At 39.1% G+C, this 18,818-nt stretch overlaps 1 protein-coding gene across 1 annotated transcript in view; it reads right to left on the reverse strand.

Moving 5' to 3' along the window:
- LOC121321118 (von Willebrand factor A domain-containing protein 3B-like) overlaps nt 1-18,818 on the reverse strand; it is a 94,808-nt gene that overhangs the window by 49,118 nt on the left and 26,872 nt on the right. Inside the window, exons 23-27 of the mRNA XM_041260021.1 lie at nt 15,360-15,480; nt 11,255-11,379; nt 9,709-9,846; nt 3,119-3,216; nt 1,962-2,091 (exon numbers count right to left, since the gene is read on the reverse strand). Of these exons, the coding sequence (XP_041115955.1) occupies nt 1,962-2,091; nt 3,119-3,216; nt 9,709-9,846; nt 11,255-11,379; nt 15,360-15,480 (612 nt within the window). The remainder of the gene's footprint in view (nt 1-1,961; nt 2,092-3,118; nt 3,217-9,708; nt 9,847-11,254; nt 11,380-15,359; nt 15,481-18,818) is intronic.

An 18,818-nucleotide genomic window follows, 5' to 3' on the forward strand; every position in this document is an offset into this window, starting at 1 on the left:
GGACCCATTACCTGATTTAATTCACTTAGCTATGGCCGCTGTCTACAATTCATCACCATATACTCTTTCCTCAGGCTTGAGGGACTTTTCATGGGCAGTCTTTCAAAAATTACTGACACAAAGTATATTTATATTATATATATAATAATATATATGTATATATATATATATATATGTGTGTAAATGTGCGAGAGAGAGAGAGAGAGAGAGCGACAGATAGAGAGAGAGAGAGAGAGAGCTAATTTATTGTTGTGTACATTAACCTGCCTCCTGTATGGAAAATGTTTGCCTTTTTATTTTAAAACAAAACCTTGTCATGTTCCTTTTATTTATATTGGATTTCTACAAAATCAGTAACAGTAAGAAATAAATGTCCATCAGGACTACAGCAAAAGTATTGCGACTGTATTTCAAGAATGGAGCTTTTAGTTTTAAGTATTGTATCCATTATGATTTTCATAATGGAGTCTTTATTTTAGCACCTATTTGATGCCTTAGTATGTAAGATTAAGAAACATTGAGACTTTTTTCCATGACACGAGGGAAACAAATAGCAAGCGAGGGTGAGGCTGCCTATTTATTATAGTTCCAAAATTAGGATCCTGTTGTACGTTTATTGTCCCAAAATTTGGAGCAATATAGGCTGCAACTCAATGCAGCATTCCTGTTTTGTAACACCCTAACCCCAAACCCACTACATTGTCACTGCAGCTATAGTCAAAGAGAAGAGCCTAACCTGTCCAAATATCAAAACACTGTGAGAGTGAAGCTACATTTAAATACTGTGAGAGTGAAGCTACATTAAAACACTGTGGTGAAGCTACATTAAAACACTGTGAGATTGAAGCTACATTAAAATACTGAGAAAGTGAAGCTACATTAAAACACTGAGATTGAAGCTCCATTAAAATACTGAGAAAGTGAAGCTACATTAAAACACTGAGATTGAAGCTCCATTAAAATACTGAGAAAGTGAAGCTACATTAAAACACTGAGATTGAAGCTCCATTAAAATACTGAGAAAGTGAAGCTACATTAAAACACTGAGATTGAAGCTCCATTAAAATACTGAGAAAGTGAAGCTACATTAAAACACTGAGATTGAAGCTCCATTAAAATACTGAGAAAGTGAAGCTACATTAAAACACTGAGAGAGTGGATGTATGCAGCACATTTTCTAATTGTAGTCAGAACATGGTAATACTGTATCCAGCAGTCATTTTAATATGCACAAATGCCAGCCTTCTGGTACTTATTCTAAATTCTGTTTTCCATGCGTTATTATATTTCTTAGTGTCTGAAGATGTCCATTGATGCTTTCTCTGTGGGCCTTCAGTGTGGCAAAAGATTGATATGTTGTTTCCACCAAGCATTTTTAATTTAAATGGCAATGGAAATGCATGTCTTATTTCCTTTATAAGCAGTTTTGGGTTTTGCTTGCAGGATCGCATAGGTTCACCATTCCGGTGAGAGGGGAAAGCTGGAGTGAAGCAGGAAGATGCTGAGCATAAGAAAAAGAAAAGGAATCTCAGTCCTGACAGGAAACCACACCCTAAACAGCACGCATCACAACAAGCTGACAAACAGCGCCTATATAAGAGAGACTTGCAGATGTCTGGCAAAAAGGACATAAGGAATGCCTTGTATTTAGCTCCATCCATTTTGCAATCCACCCTGACAAGCTTCCCAGTCCCTGCCGATGAAAAGAATCCCCATAGCATGATGCTGCCAACACCATGCTTCACAGTAGGGATGGGGGTTACCTGGGAATGTTGTGCTGTGTTGGGTTTGCACCAGACATTATGCTTTGCATTTAGGCCAAAAACATCAATTTTAGTTTTGTCAGACCACAAAAAAAATTTTGCCACATCTGTTCAGACGCCCACAGCCTTTTGCAAATTCAATCTTCAGAATGGTTTTATTTTTCCAACAAGCCAGATTTGTGGAGTATCTCCAGCTACGTTGACACATGGACATTTTCTCATATCCCAGCCATGGAACCGCTGTGTCGCTTTTAGAGGTGTCATGGCCTCTTTGGTGGATTCTCTGACCAATGCCCGTCTTGCCGGCTGCTCAGTTTGGGCAGGAGGCCTGGTCAAGCAGATTCTGGAGGTCCGTAGTACCTTAACTCTTAATGATCGACTTGACTGGCTGACGAAGTGGATATTCCCCCCCCCCACCACCCCCCTTGGTCTTCATGGTAGTATCTTTGCCCCCCCACTGTGGGACCCCCCCCCCCCCCCCCCGCCCCCCCACCCCCCAACCCCCCACGCCCCCCCACCCCCCCCCCCACACCCCCCCCCGCAACCCCCCCCCCCCCCCCCCCCCCCCACCCCCCCCCCCTCCCCCCCCCCCCCCCCACCCCCTCCCCCCCCCCCTCCCCCCCCCCTCTCCCCCCCCCCCCCCCCCCCCCCACCCCCCCCACCCCCCCCCGCCCCCCCCCCCCCCCCCACCCCCCGCCCCCCCCCCCCCCCCCCCCCCCCCCCCACCTCCCCCCATTTTTTTCACACACTGAAAGTGTTGAGTGGGTTGTGTAAATAAAATAAAAAAAATCCCACTTAAATGCATCAAGATATCAGGTTGTAACACAACAAACTCTGAAAACGTCCAAGGGGGGTGAATACTCCTTATAAGGAGTACTGTATATAAGGTGTCGCAATTCTATACCTCTCAGTCCTAAAATTAAGCATATTAAGTATTAAGTATAGATTGCTGGTAATAAGGACATGACTCTCACACTGTGTGATGCTGGTCTATTTCTGATTGGTATATTGATATATTGTTGTCTGATCTTAATCATCTCATAATAATGCCAGAATAATGCCATAGCTGAAATCTGATATGTTGTGGCAGAATACCATTTGATGAATGTTGAATCACTGTTTACCATACGTGTTCTATATTAATTTAAATTACATATATACTATATCAAAATGGAATAATTGCTAAAGAAAATAAGAACTAATTATCATATTAGTAAAAATCCAACAGTCATGCATTTGCAGCTTATAAAAAAAATCTTATTTCCTGTCTTCGTTTATTACATAATATCCCTACAGTTTTAACTGCGAACATTAATCCTTTATATTGTTGTTATTCTTCACCAGGTAATACTTACATTGTGTGAGAGATCATCTGGCATTCTCTTATGTAACGGCAGGCCAGGGCATACCTTGTCTGGCTAGTTTTAACAATCCCGCTGCGCAGCAAAACCTCCTGGAACAGTAGAACATGTCATTGAACATGGATTTCATCAATGGATTACTATTAATAACTAACATGGATTTCATCAATGAATTACTATTAATAACTAACAAGGATTTCATCTATGAATTACTATAAATAACTAACAAGGAGTTCATCAATGAATTACTATTAATAACTAACAAGGATTTCATCAATGGATTACTATTAATAACTAACAAGGATTTCATCAATTAATTACTATTAATAACTAACAAGGATTTCATCAATTAATTACTATTAATAACTAACAAGGATTTCATCAATTAATTACTATTAATAACTAACAAGGATTTCATCAATGAATTACTATAAATAACTAACAAGGAGTTCATCAATGAATTACTATTAATAACTAACATGGATTTCATCAATGGATTACTATTAATAACTAACAACACACTATACTATTGGATTGCATCAATGAATATTATGGCATAAGAACAAGGAGTTCATCAATGAATTACTATTAATAACTAACAAGGAGTTCATCAATGAATTACTATTAATAACTAACAAGGAGTTCATCAATGAATTACTATTAATAACTAACAAGGAGTTCATCAATGAATTACTATAAATAACTAACATGGATTTCATCAATTAATTACTATTAATAACTAACATGGATTTCATCAATGAATTACTATTAATAACTAACAAGGATTTCATCAATTAATTACTATTAATAACTAACAAGGATTTCATCAATTAATTACTATTAATAACTAACAAGGATTTCATCAATTAATTACTATTAATAACTAACAAGGATTTCATCAATTAATTACTATAAATAACTAACAAGGATTTCATCAATTAATTACTATTAATAACTAACAAGGATTTCATCAATGAATTACTATTAATAACTAACATGGATTTATTAATAACTAACAAGGAGTTCATCAATGGATTATCAAAAGCACCCTAAACATCAGGTCCAGGAGTTTGGCAATAGCTGTCCAGATGATAAAGACTAGCTCGGAGATAAACTCACATGAACACTATGTTTTGGTTTGTGTTGTTCCTACACAGACACATTGTAATGTTAAAAGTAAAATGGTAAGTTTGTTTATATTATTGATTGATGGCACTGGTAAGCTTCTAACTTCCTTAGAATTTGAAAGTGCCTCAATAAATACGTCCTGTGTTAACTGTTATTCAGTAGTACTGTTTGTGTATCTTACAATGTGACAGGGGGCAACTCAATTTTAGCCTTTTATTTTAATTGTGAAATAATGCAGACTTTAGTGTTTTTTATCTGAGAATTTGGGAGGAGGGGGGGTTATTGTGTAAAACTAGGATCCTTGTTAATAACTAACGGACAGTTCTATAAAATAAAAGACTATTTTTTTTTTTTAATATAGGGAAATTATTCATATTCTAATGTTGTACTGAAGATAAAAACACATTTCTGAACATTCTGAACCCTTTCAGACAAAAGCTGGGTGAGGGGATTTCATTGGGTTTCAAATGCAGTGCAAGAAGAGCAGCTGAACCCAGCTGAACAGCAAAACCATAATGAGAAAGAAAGCCTCCAATTAAAGAATGTCTGTTTATTACTATACTTTTCCCTATAGAGCAATCATTTTTATTTTGAACATGCATTTTCAGTCATGTTTTTCAAAGAGCTTTCCTAGCATTGGAAGATGATTACCCAACACATAATTGCTCGCAGTCTTCCCAGCGACAGCGAGTGGAAGCGACAGCGAGTGGGAGAAGTACAGGCGTGGAAAAGTACAGAGCAGTTTCGAAGCAGAAAGGAGAAATTGCATCTTGAATTGCTTTAATCAGAAAACAGAGGACATTGGGGAAACACAGCAGCAGCTCAAAGTCAAACAGCCGTGTGTGTTTTTCTGATAACAAACAAGCTGAAACTCGGAGCAGCTGATTCAAATTCAGCGCCGTTTTGAGACACGGGCGAGGGGAGGAGCCGACAGCACAGCAGAACAACGCAGTTAAACGAGGCAGTCTTCCCAGCGACAGCGAGTGGAAGCGACAGCGAGTGGGAGAAGTACAGGCGTGGAAAAGTACAGAGCAGTTTCGAAGCAGTTTGAAAGCAGGTTGACGGCTGCAGAAGAAACTAAACTTAAAAAAAAAAAAAAAAACCCTCAACCTGGTCTTCAAGCCAGTAATCTGTGACACCTGCTTGATGTGGGAAATCCGAGAAAACCCAGCGGAGCTAAACCAAGTGTGCGTAAAGTGCCGCGCGATCCAGGATTTGCATAAACTAGTAAGTATGCTAGAAATGGAGCTGGAGGAAGTGAGACAGCAACAGGATCTTGAGGAACTGGCACACCCACAATTCATGGAAGTCTGCATCACCCCTAACAGAATGAAAGCCACCAGGGAGATAGAAGGTCAGAACAGCTGGGTTCAGGTAGGCAGAAGCAGGGAAAAAAAGAAACTTCGTCAAACACAACCACCAGAAATCAAAACAACCAACAGATTTGAGTCACTTCAGAATTGTGATGAGCAGAACCAACAACAAGAGAATGAAAGGAACAACATCCAGGACCCCATTGACAGTGGTGACCAGACAGCAAAAAGAAGGGAGGTCATGATTGTTGGGGACTCCATATTGAGAAACACAGCAAGTTCAGTTCGCAGTTTGGACCCCCTTACTACAACAGTGTGCTGCCTTCCGGGAGCCTCGGTCAAGCACATCACTGAGAACGTGGACAGGCTCCTAGAACGAACAGGAGAGGACCCGGTAGTAGTCGTCCACATCGGTACAAACAACATTGGAAGAGACAGACCAAAATCCCTGCAAAACAAATTCAGAGAGCTAGGAAGGAAATTAAAAGAGAAAACCAAAACTGTGGTATTTTCTGGTATACTACCCGCACCTTGCAAAGGACCATATGGACAGCTGGAAATAATTAATCAAAACGCATGGCTGAAGACGTGGTGCACACGGGAAGGCTTCACCTATCTTGATCATTGGACCACATTCTACAACGAGGACTATCTGTATAGACGGGATGGACTGCATTTAAATAACAAGGGAACCAGTCTACTCGGAGAAAAGATCCTCGAGCAGGTTCGGAAGCATTTAAACTAGAAAGGAAGGGGGGAGAAATCAACAAAAAAACAGAAGGGAGACCGCATCAAAACAAGAACAACAACTCAGGTAAGACAACCATTAAATGTATTTATCTAAATGCTAGAAGTATCAGAAACAAAATTCTAGAACTTGAAGCTACTGCACTAACAGGTAACTATGATGTGATAGGTGTTACAGAAACGTGGTTATCTGAGAGTGATGGGGACGAATATAATATTTGTGGGTATACACTGTATAGGAAAGACAGGCAGGACAGAAGAGGAGGAGGGGTAGCGCTATACATAAGAAACAGTCTTGAAGCCCAGGTGTTAAACCTGGACAAAGAAAATAAAACCGAATCAATATGGGTCAGAATAACAGACAAAAATTCAAAAGGCATAATAATAGGAGCATGCTATAGACCGCCAGATTCAGACAGTGAGCACAATAATCTGTTATACAATGACATTAGAAATGTGTGTAGCAAAGGAGAAGCCATACTAATGGGGGATTTCAACTTCCCCCAAATAAAATGGGAAAACCCGGTGGGTAGCACGAAGGATGAAATAGAAATGGTGGAAATGACAAATGACTGCTTCCTAACACAATCATGCCTTGATTTAGTCTTTTCAAATAACGAAGATAGAATAACTAAAACAGAGGTCAGAGAACCACTGGCAAACTCAGACCACAACATGGTCTCATTTGAAGTGTTTTTTAAATCCCCAAAAGTAAAGACTAAAGCTAAGGTTTACAATTTTAGAAAAGCAAACTATGAAGGCATGAAACAGAGACTAACAGAAGTAGATTGGAGTAAAATAGAGAAAACACCCACAGAAGAAGGATGGTTGTTCTTCAAAAATGTAGTACTAGAGGCGCAAAACAATTACATCCCTAAAGTAGACAAATCTAAATGTAAAACTAAATTGCCAAAATGGTTTAATAGATCAATTAAAAAAAATATTCAGCGAAAAAAGGCACTTTACAGAGCATTAAAAAAGGACCGAAAAGAAAGTACGCAGAAAGAGTACACGGAACTGCAAACGCAAGTCAAAAAGGAAGTTAGAAAGGCCAAGAGAGAAATAGAAATGAACATTGCTAAGGGAGCTAAAACCAATTCCAAAATGTTTTTCCAATATTACAACAGCAAGAGAACATTCAAAGAGGAGATTAAATGTTTAAGAGATACAAATGGCAAAATCGTAGAGGAAGAAAAAAAAATAGCAAATATGTTAAATGATTACTTTTCACAAGTTTTTACAAAGGAAGATACTGACAACATGCCCCACATGTCATCCAGTTCCTATCCAGTTTTAAATAACTTTAGCATAACTGAGGCAGAAGTGTTAAAGGGACTAGGAGCTCTTAAAATAAACAAATCCCCTGGGCCGGACGAGATCCTCCCAATAGTACTCAAAGAAATGAAAGAAGTAATTTACAAACCGCTAACCAAGATCATGCAGCAGTCTCTTGACACAGGGGTGGTACCGACAGACTGGAAAATTGCAAACGTAATACCGATCCACAAAAAGGGAAACAAAACTGAACCAGGTAACTACAGACCAGTAAGCCTGACTTCTATTATATGCAAACTTATGGAAACTATAATAAGATCCAAAATGGAAAATTACCTATATGGTAACAGGGTCCTGGGAGACAGTCAACATGGTTTTAGGAAAGGGAGATCGTGCCTAACTAACTTGCTTGATTTTTTTGAGGATGCAACATCGATAATGGATAATTGCAAAGCATATGACATGGTTTATTTAGATTTCCAGAAAGCTTTTGACAAAGTCCCGCACAAAAGATTAATTCTCAAACTGAACGCAGTTGGAATTCAAGGAAACACATGTACATGGATTAGGGAGTGGTTAACATGTAGAAAACAGAAAGTACTGATTAGAGGAAAAACCTCAGAATGGAGTGTGGTAACCAGCGGTGTACCACAGGGATCAGTATTAGGTCCTCTGCTATTCCTAATCTACATTAATGATTTAGATTCTGGTATAGTAAGCAAACTTGTTAAATTTGCAGACGACACAAAAGTAGGAGGAGTGGCAAACACTGTTGCAGCAGCAAAGGTCATTCAAAATGATCTAGACAAGATTCAGAACTGGGCAGACACATGGCAAATTACATTTAATAGAGAAAAGTGTAAGGTACTGCACGCAGGAAATAAAAATGTACATTATAAATATCATATGGGAGATATTGAAATTGGAGAAGGAATCTATGAAAAAGACCTAGGAGTTTTTGTTGACTCAGAAATGTCTTCATCTAGGCAATGTGGGGAAGCTATAAAAAAGGCTAACAAGATGCTCGGATACATTGTGAAAAGTGTTGAATTTAAATCAAGGGAAGTAATGTTAAAACTGTACAATGCACTAGTAAGACCTCATCTTGAATATTGTGTGCAGTTCTGGTCACCTCGCTATAAAAAAGATATTGCTGCTCTAGAAAGAGTGCAAAGAAGAGCGACCAGAATTATTCCGGGCTTAAAAAGGCATGTCATATGCAGACAGGCTAAAAGAATTGAATCTGTTCAGTCTTGAACAAAGAAGACTACGTGGCGACCTAATTCAAGCATTCAAAATTCTAAAAGGTATTGACAGTGTCGACCCAAGGGACTTTTTCAGCCTGAAAAAAGAAACAAGGACCAGGGGTCACAAATGGAGATTAGAAAAAAGGGGCATTCAGAACAGAAAATAGGAGACACTTTTTTACACAGAGAATTGTGAGGGTCTGGAATCAACTCCCCAGTAATGTTGTTGAAGCTGACACCCTGGGATCCTTCAAGAAGCTGCTTGATGAGATTCTGGGATCAATAAGCTACTAACAACCAAACGAGCAAGATGGGCCGAATGGCCTCCTCTCGTTTGTAAACTTTCTTATGTTCTTATGTTCTCAATAACTGCATGATTTTCACAGTAACTGAATGCTTTGCTTCAGAATCTGTAAGACACGAGGAGCTTAGCAGATCCCCTTGTTGCAGAGAACACAGTTACAGGCAAATCTGTTTGCCTGTGTGCCAATAACGTAAACTATTAAAATACAATACCATGCATCTCTACAAGCTCCTGTTCCAGATTTGTAACCTTTAAATCACTAACGTGTCATTTGTAATATACAGTACGTCTGATCTATATAATAGTAGGTATCTCTTTTTTTAGAACAAGTGTGCAGTTTGAAACCGATGGCAGCCATTTCGGAGAACCAATCATTGTGTTTTTTCTAAAGATTACCTCAATATGATAACCCCGAGCCCCCTTCATTTATGAGTGGTTTAGACTCACAAGAAACTGCTGAAGCACAAAGAAAACAATCTGCCAGTTTGAATGAGAAAGTAATGACACGATGCTTGGAGAGAGGTCTGCTCTTTTTAGTTCTTTATTTTCAATTCAGTAAACTGGACCTACTTGTTTGTTGTTGTATTTCAGAACCATGTAGAATTTATCTGTTGATTTGCCTCGTTGTGGGGTTGCTATAACAATACCAGGGACATAGCACTCTCCGGCACAGTCAGTCCCACTTCGAACAAATACAAAATCTCCAACCTGAGGAAAGCAACAGAGGACCTCAAATTAGAGCTCCCAGAGGGTCCTGCTCAAACTGACTTTCACCTGAAATCAAAATAAAGTCTTATCAAGGCCTAATTATTGCAATCACTTGTATTGTGCTCTTTTGCTCGTCAAAGTGTGGAGAGACTGTTTGAGTGGAATAGAGGGCTCTTTAAAAGGCAGGCGTTGTTATGAACTGTCTTTACAAGGGCTCTGGAATAGAGGGCTCTTTAAAAGGCAGGCATTGTTATGAACTGTCTTTACAAGGGCTCTGGAATAGAGGGCTCTTTAAAAGGCAGGCGTTGTTATGGACTGTCTTTACAAGGGCTCACACCACTGCTGGTCAGTTATGCACCTTGATCATTAGAATAATTCTAGGCAGATGTCTCTATTTTCACAATGTATCTATAGGGACTATCATTCTGACTCAAAACACAATGTTTGTGCACATAATCAGTCCAAGGAAATAGTAAACTTGGCAGAAAGGCACTTTCTGTGTATTTGTTCATGAGCCCAAGTTAGGAATTCATGTCATGATGTTAAAGTTATAATTGTAACATACAGCTCTGGCCCAAAGGTTTGCATCCGCCTAGACTTCTCTACTTGTGCTTCACAAAGTGGAATGAAAGCTGCTGAATAATATTACGTTAACATATTGAATTACACACCGCAGCTTTTTAGTTTTCCATATAGTTAGGAAAAACTAACAAACACTTTAAAATGTGACATTTCGAAATCTAACATGAATATTACTGTACTAGCATTATGGCTTCCAGTAGACTTGTGCGATATCTTTTTGTAGTTTCTTTGATTGCATGATGTTAAATAAAATATCTAAATTTTATATTATATATATATATATATATATATATATTATATATATATATATATATATATATACTTTTTTTTTTAAATTATGTCTCAATCCTAAAATTCTAGGTGATGAAATACTTTTGGCCATAGCTGTACATATAATTAGACAGCAATTTGTTTTTTTTATTTTTTTTTATGTATAGTCTTTTGATATTTACAATAAATATAGTATTGCAGGTACTAATCTGTATGTTTTCTACACCAGTACGTTGTCAGTGTATTTGTGTGTTTTCTACACCAGTACGTTGTCAGTGTATTTGTGTGTTTTCTACACCAGTACGTTGTCAGTGTATTTGTGTGTTTTCTACACCAGTACGTTGTCAGTGTATTTCTATGTTTTTTACACCAGCACGTTGTCAGTGTATTTGTATGTTTTCTGCACCAGCACAGATCAGATCCAAGCTGGTAAATCTCCTGCTTCTACTGATGATACAGAACTGAAGAGAGGAGCATGGCCAGAAGATGCTGCCTGGCGTAGTATACGGGCAGTCAGACCCACATTCGAGTGGTATCATGCTGTCTAGGTGCTTACCTGCAGTGGTGGGCAAGGGAGAGCACCTCCAATGGGAATCAGAAGCCCTAGTGGTGTAATCTGGGTATCTCCATTGCTGAAACTAACAATAGCCTTTTTGGAGCCAATGCATTTTGTCACTGTACCTGAAAACAAACATATTCAATTAATAGTTTTTTTATCTTTTTTTTCTGACAAACCATAAATGAACGAATCCTACAAAAAATAATAATAAAATGTGACCACACATTCGTAATATCACAACATTTCAGAGTGGTTCAGCTTTCCAGAATAATTTCAAAAACTCATTTTCGAGATTTACGATTATACTGTATTTACCCTATGATCGTAAATCTCCAAAAACTACTCGCTTCTAAATCCTTTGTAGTCATCTTTGTATTACTTTAGTATAAATACATGTTAACTTGGATTCATATGTTGTTTTTTTCTGACTTTATGTGAACGAAAAGACACACATTTGCCTATTTTCCCATTAGAAATAGTGATATTTTGAAATATCACTGTCCTGGTCACAAAAGCAAAGTTTGTGGGGAATAATAGCCATTTTCTATACTTTTGAGGCATAAGCAATTAGGAAATAACACTTACTACCCAGGAACAAAAAAAATAAAAAAAAATTATTACAGTGTTATAAAACAAATAATGAAATATTGAAATGTTTGCCTGAAATACGGGAAATGCTGAATTGTTGAATATTTTTTATGACCCTTTTAAAGACATTCTATTTTCACCATCAGTGAATTATCAGACAAAATAAAAACATAAACACATATAAAAATAACAGCAGGCATGTGAAATGTCCCCTTCTTGTACTGGACAGAGTGATCTTTAGCAGAAATATTTCTGATCATTGATGTAGCTGGTGTCTTTTTCTTTGAAGACATTTTAAAGTAATTGTACAGCTCTATGCAGTGTGTGTTTAGTGGTGTTATTTTGTTTTGTGGTGTAGTGGTGTTATTTTGTTTTGTGGTGTAGTGGTGTTATTTTGTTTTGTGGTGTAGTGGTGTTATTTTGTTTTGTGGTGTAGTGGTGTTATTTTGTTTTGTGGTGCAGTGGTGTTATTTTGTTTTGTGGTGCAGTAGCGTTACTTTGTTTTGTGGTGCAGTAGCGTTATTTTGTTTTGTGGTGCAGTGGCGTTATTTTGTTTTGTGGTACAGTGGCGTTATTTTGTTTTGTGGTGTAGTGGTGTTATTTTGTTTTGTGGTACAGTGGTGTTATTTTGTTTTGTGGTACAGTGGTGTTATTTTGTTTTGTGGTGTAGTGGTGTTATTTTCTTTTGTGGTACAATGGTGCTATTTTGTTTTGTAGTGTAGTGGTGTTATTTTGTTTTGTGGTGCAGTGGTGTTATTTTGTTTTGTGGTACAGTGGTGTTATTTTGTTTTGTGGTGCAGTGGTGTTATTTTGTTTTGTGGTGCAGTGGTGTTATTTTGTTTTGTGGTGTAGTGGTGTTATTTTGTTTTGTGGTACAGTGGTGTTATTTTGTTTTGTGGTACAGTGGTGTTATTTTGTTTTGTGGTGCAGTGGTGTTATTTTGTTTTGTGGTACAGTGGCGTTATTTTGTTTTGTGGTGTAGTGGTGTTATTTTGTTTTGTGGTACAGTGGTGTTATTTTGTTTTGTGGTACAGTGGTGTTATTTTGTTTTTTGGTGTAGTGGTGTTATTTTGTTTTGTGGTGCAGTGGTGTTATTTTGTTTTGTGGTGCAGTGGTGTTATTTTGTTTTGTGGTACAGTGGTGTTATTTTGTTTTGTGGTACAGTGGCGTTATTTTGTTTTGTGGTACAGTGGTGTTATTTTGTTTTGTGGTACAGTGGTGTTATTTTGTTTTGTGGTACAGTGGTGTTATTTTGTTTTTTGGTGTAGTGGTGTTATTTTGTTTTGTGGTGCAGTGGTGTTATTTTGTTTTGTGGTGCAGTGGTGTTATTTTGTTTTGTGGTACAGTGGTGTTATTTTGTTTTGTGGTACAGTGGCGTTATTTTGTTTTGTGGTACAGTGGCGTTATTTTGTTTTGTGGTACAGTGGCATTATTTTGTTTTGTGGTGTAGTGGTGTTATTTTGGTTTGTGGTACAGTGGTGTTATTTTGTTTTGTGGTACAGTGGTGTTATTTTGTTTTGTGGTGTAGTGGTGTTATTTTGTTTTGTGGTGCAGTGGTGTTATTTTGTTTTGTGGTGCAGTGGTGTTATTTTGTTTTGTGGTACAGTGGTGTTATTTTGTTTTGTGGTGTAGTGGTGTTATTTTGTTTTGTGGTACAGTGGTGTTATTTTGTTTTTTGGTGTAGTGGTGTTATTTTGTTTTGTGGTACAGTGGTGTTATTTTGTTTTGTGGTGCAGTGGTGTTATTTTGTTTTGTGGTGCAGTGGTGTTATTTTGTTTTGTGGTGCAGTGGTGTTATTTTGTTTTGTGGTGCAGTGGTGTTATTTTGTTTTGTGGTGTAGTGGTGTTATTTTGTTTTGTGGTGTAGTGGTGTTATTTTGTTTTGTGGTACAGTGGTGTTATTTTGTTTTGTGGTACAGTGGTGTTATTTTGTTTTGTGGTACAGTGGCGTTATTTTGTTTTGTGGTGTAGTGGTGTTATTTTGTTTTGTGGTGCAGTGGTGTTATTTTGTTTTGTGGTGCAGTGGTGTTATTTTGTTTTGTGGTACAGTGGTGTTATTTTGTTTTGTGGTGTAGTGGTGTTATTTTGTTTTGTGGTGTAGTGGTGTTATTTTGTTTTGTGGTGTAGTGGTGTTATTTTGTTTTGTGGTACAGTGGTGTTATTTTGTTTTGTGGTACAGTGGTGTTATTTTGTTTTGTGGTGTAGTGGTGTTATTTTGTTTTGTGGTACAGTGGTGTTATTTTGTTTTGTGGTGTAGTGGTGTTATTTTGTTTTGTGGTACAGTGGTGTTATTTTGTTTTGTGGTACAGTGATGTTATTTTGTTTTGTGGTACAGTGGTACTGCACAGGATATTTCTCACTTGATGTGTTTTGAGCTGCATTTTTTTCTTTTTCATTTCTTGCATTGTTATAGTCAACCTATAAATTCCCTGGATCTGTGATTACTTTTTTTTTCCTCATTTCAAAAGCAAGGTGCGTCAACATTAATCTGATCTATAAAAGGGAGATGGTGCTCTATTATTTAGAACAATGTATTTGTGTTTAGTAAAATGCAAGATGCTGTAAATAAATCTTCTAAATGTAAGACTAGATTGCTGAGTATGAAATCATACATTTAATTTATTGGTCACTCTCAATGCAATGAGGTCTGCTGTTCGCCAGTTTCATATCAGTACGGAGAGTTGTATTTTAAATGCTACCTCACCTCTGACTCATGGGGTTAAGTCCCTCCCATACATGTAGGAGTCTGGCACTTCAGCTGTATCATTTTAATGGACTTCACTGTTAATGTGCAGGGTGAGAAAAAATTTCATTACACCGTTTATCACCAAGTGTGTGTTAATGTGCAGGGTGAGAAAAAATTTCATCACACCGTTTATCACCAAGTGTGTGTTAATGTGCAGGGTGAGAAAAAATTTCATCACACCATTTATCACCAAGTGTGTGTTAATGTGCAGGGTGAGAAAAAATTTCATCACACCATTTATCACCAAGTGTGTTAATGTGCAGGGTGAGAAACGTATTTCATCAAGCCGTGAAAGCTCAGCGAATAAGATAATTTATAATAAGAAGACTGCCCAATTTTTTTACCCCCGAGAACTGACGGTTCAGTGGGCGTCCTCCGATCCCACGACCGAGCCAGCTTCCTCTTTTACACCCAGGAACTCAAAAGCAGATGTCAGCGAGCTACTGGCCTCTGGAGGACAAAGGCCAGACCTGCAGGTGTCCACTCTGAGCTCACTGGGCGTCTGGCCAGCAGGGTTCCCTGCAGCACGATGAGGAGAAACAGTCTCTGCTAGTTTTGCCTCCCTAACCCATGGGAGTGCCAGAGCCTATGAGACACTCCCTTCTGAGTCACAAGCGAAGACTGGCAACTCCACATGGCCATGCTTTACCAGGTGAGCCACATGAGGACCCAACACTGGCTATTTTAATATACCAGACACACCACTGAGTTTTGTAATTATGATGCTATATGCTTTTATTTGAAAGGAGATCATAATAATAGTCATTACCTGGGTAATAAAAGCCATCCGCCTCTGCCCTGGCAATGGCCCGCTGGCCTCTTAGTGTGTCCAGGACCCTTTTCTCTCCTGCACTGGCTCTGAACACATTGCTGCCTTGGATCTTTTCTTCCTGTACAAACAGGGAGAATACAATCATCTTTACAGCATGTTGAACAGAAAGCCGAAGGGATGTGAACCCATTACTATGAAAGATCACATTTCACCTTGCAGCTTTCCTGGTCTAGCTAAGCATCGGAAAGTGGATTTTATACAAAGAAGTGCCTGGATTATTAAAACTTGTTAAGGTATACATACAGGAGGAACCCTACATTTCAATTCTACACTTTATGATGCAGTGTGCATGTTGCACAATCCCATCTTCTGTCTTCACACTGAAGAATGTTAGTTTTCCTCAGCCAGCAGTATTGTCAGCAATCTAAGTGATATTTGCTGAGCTTTGAGCACTTGGAGTGGTGGTCATGTGACTTGGGCTGAAATCACAAAGTCTCATTTTCACTATGGGAAACTTTTATAAGGGCTGTTTCATGACAGGGTTTTCAGGTCAGGAATTTTGTCCACAAACCTTAACAAAAGGAACGTTAACTGCTTGGGGGGTGCTTGTGATCCCCAGGCTAAACGAACAGCAGTTAGATTAAATATCTGTTTCAGGTCCATTTGAGTGACCCTGAACGAACTAAAACAAGCATGACTCTTCAGCCATGTGCAAGAGGCTTGCTTTCTTAACACTAAAACGAGCATGACTCTTCAGCCATGTGCAAGAGGCTTGCTTTCTTAACACTAAAACGAGCATGACTCTTCAGCCATGTGCAAGAGGCTTGCTTTCTTAACACTAAAACGAGCATGACTCTTCAGCCATGTGCAAGAGGCTTGCTTTCTTAACACTAAAACGAGCATGACTCTTCAGCCATGTGCAAGAGGCTTGCTTTCTTAACACTCAGTGCAGGTTAAAAGCAGTGAGATGAGTCTGTCTGTCTGTCTGTCTGTCTGTCTGTCGCACTTATCATTTATCTACAGAACCGCTTATCCAGTTATGATGAAGCTTAAAAAAGGATATTCTTTTACACAACCTATTAAGAATCTGCAGTTATATGGACATGCATATTTTACAGGTAAGAGCTCATTCAATCAGCTGACAACTGACACATGGTTTGGATTGAAAGCTATTGAGAGTATCAGAATGCAATGCTACATGTTTATACAGTGCTTGTTTTCGTAGTCTTGCTCTAATTTTGTATTTGCAGCGTGGCAGGGGATGTCATATTGTTATTATTACTATTATTATTATTATTATTTATTATTATTATTATGCAAAAACATGCAGTTTTGTTAGGTTAGGTTTGTTAAACAATATTGTTAGTGTCCACTCATGGAAAATCCATCCTGTATCTTAAAGAACAATAAGATATATAATATTTGTATATACTATAATAAAGCACATCAGCATAGTAAGAGTCTGAAGCACATCAGCACAGTAAGAGTATGAAGCACATCAGCACAGTAAGAGTATGAAGCACATCAGCACAGTAAGAGTCTGAAGGACATCAGCACAGTAAGAGTATGAAGCACTTCAGCACAGTAAGAGTATGAAGCACTTCAGCACAGTAAGAGTATGAAGCACATCAGCACAGTAAGAGTCTGAAGCACATCAGCACAGTAAGAGTATGAAGTACATCAGCACAGTAAGAGTATGAAGCACATCGGCACAGTAAGAGTCTGAAGCACATCGGCACAGTAAGAGTCTGAAGCACATCAGCACAGTAAGAGTCTGAAGCACATCAGCACAGTAAGAGTCTGAAGCACATCAGCACAGTAACAGCCTCAAGCACATCAGCACAGTAAGAGTCTGAAGCACATCAGCACAGTAAGAGTATGAAGCACATCAGCACAGTAAGAGTATGAAGCACATCAGCACAGTAAGAGTCTGAAGCACATCAGCACAGTAAGAGTATGAAGTACATCAGCACAGTAAGAGTCTGAAGCACATCAGCACAGTAAGAGTCTGAAGCACATCAGCACATTAACACATGACTGCCACAGATAGTCTTCTAAGTTTTAATATCTTAATGAGTGATGACTGTGTGGGGTTTTGCTTCATATTTGATTTCAAAGCACACCACAGTCATTTGGTAATACTTATGATTCTTCCAGGCTCTCAGGCAGACCACGGTTACGGCAGGTTAGGGATCTGTTTATTTGGGTTCCTCCAGGCTCTCAGGCAGACCACGGTTACGGCAGGTTAGGGATCTGTTTATTTGGGTTCCTCCAGGCTCTCAGGCAGACCACGGTTACGGCAGGTTAGGGATCTGTTTATTTGGGTTCCTCCAGGCTCTCAGGCAGACCACGGTTACGGCAGGTTAGGGATCTGTTTATTTGGGTTCCTCCAGGCTCTCAGGCAGACCACGGTTACGGCAGGTTAGGGATCTGTTTATTTGGGTTCCTCCAGGCTCTCAGGCAGACCACGGTTACGGCAGGTTAGGGATCTGTTTATTTGGGTTCCTCCAGGCTCTCAGGCAGACCACGGTTACGGCAGGTTAGGGATCTGTTTATTTGGGTTCCTCCAGGCTCTCGGGCAGACCACGGTTACGGCAGGTTAGGGTTCTGTTTATTTGGGTTCCTCCAGGCTCTCAGGCAGACCACGGTTACGGCAGGTTAGGGATCTGTTTATTTGGGTTCCTCCAGGCTCTCAGGCAGACCACGGTTACGGCAGGTTAGGGATCTGTTTATTTGGGTTCCTCCAGGCTCTCAGGCAGACCACGGTTACGGCAGGTTAGGGATCTGTTTATTTGGGTTCCTCCAGGCTCTCAGGCAGACCACGGTTACGGCAGGTTAGGGATCTGTTTATTTGGGTTCCTCCAGGCTCTCAGGCAGACCACGGTTATGGCAGGTTAGGGATCTGTTTATTTGGGTTCCTCCAGGCTCTCAGGCAGACCACGGTTACGGCAGGTTAGGGATCTGTTTATTCCTCTAATCCTTGTATTTTGCTAAAGTAGCTTGAATGAAATGTTCAGCATTTTTCCTTCCTGTCCTTTTATCTTTGGATGATGTGGAAGATGATGTGTTGAATTGTGTTGTGTGTGTGTCGAGTCCCTTTTATCTTTGCATGATGACGAGGATGTGCTGAATTGTATTGTGTTCGTGAGTCCCTTTTATCTTTGCATGACGAGGATGATGTTGTGTTGAATTGTATTGTGTGTATCGAGCCACTTTTATCTTTGCATGATGATGAGTATGTTGTGTTGAATTGTATTGTGTGTGTTGGGTCCCTTTTATCTTTGCATGATGACGATGATGCTGTATTGAATTGTATTGTGTGTGTGTCGAGTCCCTTTGCATGATGAGGATGATGTTGTGTTGAATTGTATTGTGTGTGTGTCGGATCCCTGTTATCTTTGCATGACGATGATGAGGATGTTGTGTTGAATTGTATTGTGTGTGTGTCGGATCCCT

The sequence above is a fragment of the Polyodon spathula genome, chromosome 9, assembly GCF_017654505.1.
Source record: "Polyodon spathula isolate WHYD16114869_AA chromosome 9, ASM1765450v1, whole genome shotgun sequence".
Taxonomy (NCBI): domain Eukaryota; kingdom Metazoa; phylum Chordata; class Actinopteri; order Acipenseriformes; family Polyodontidae; genus Polyodon; species Polyodon spathula.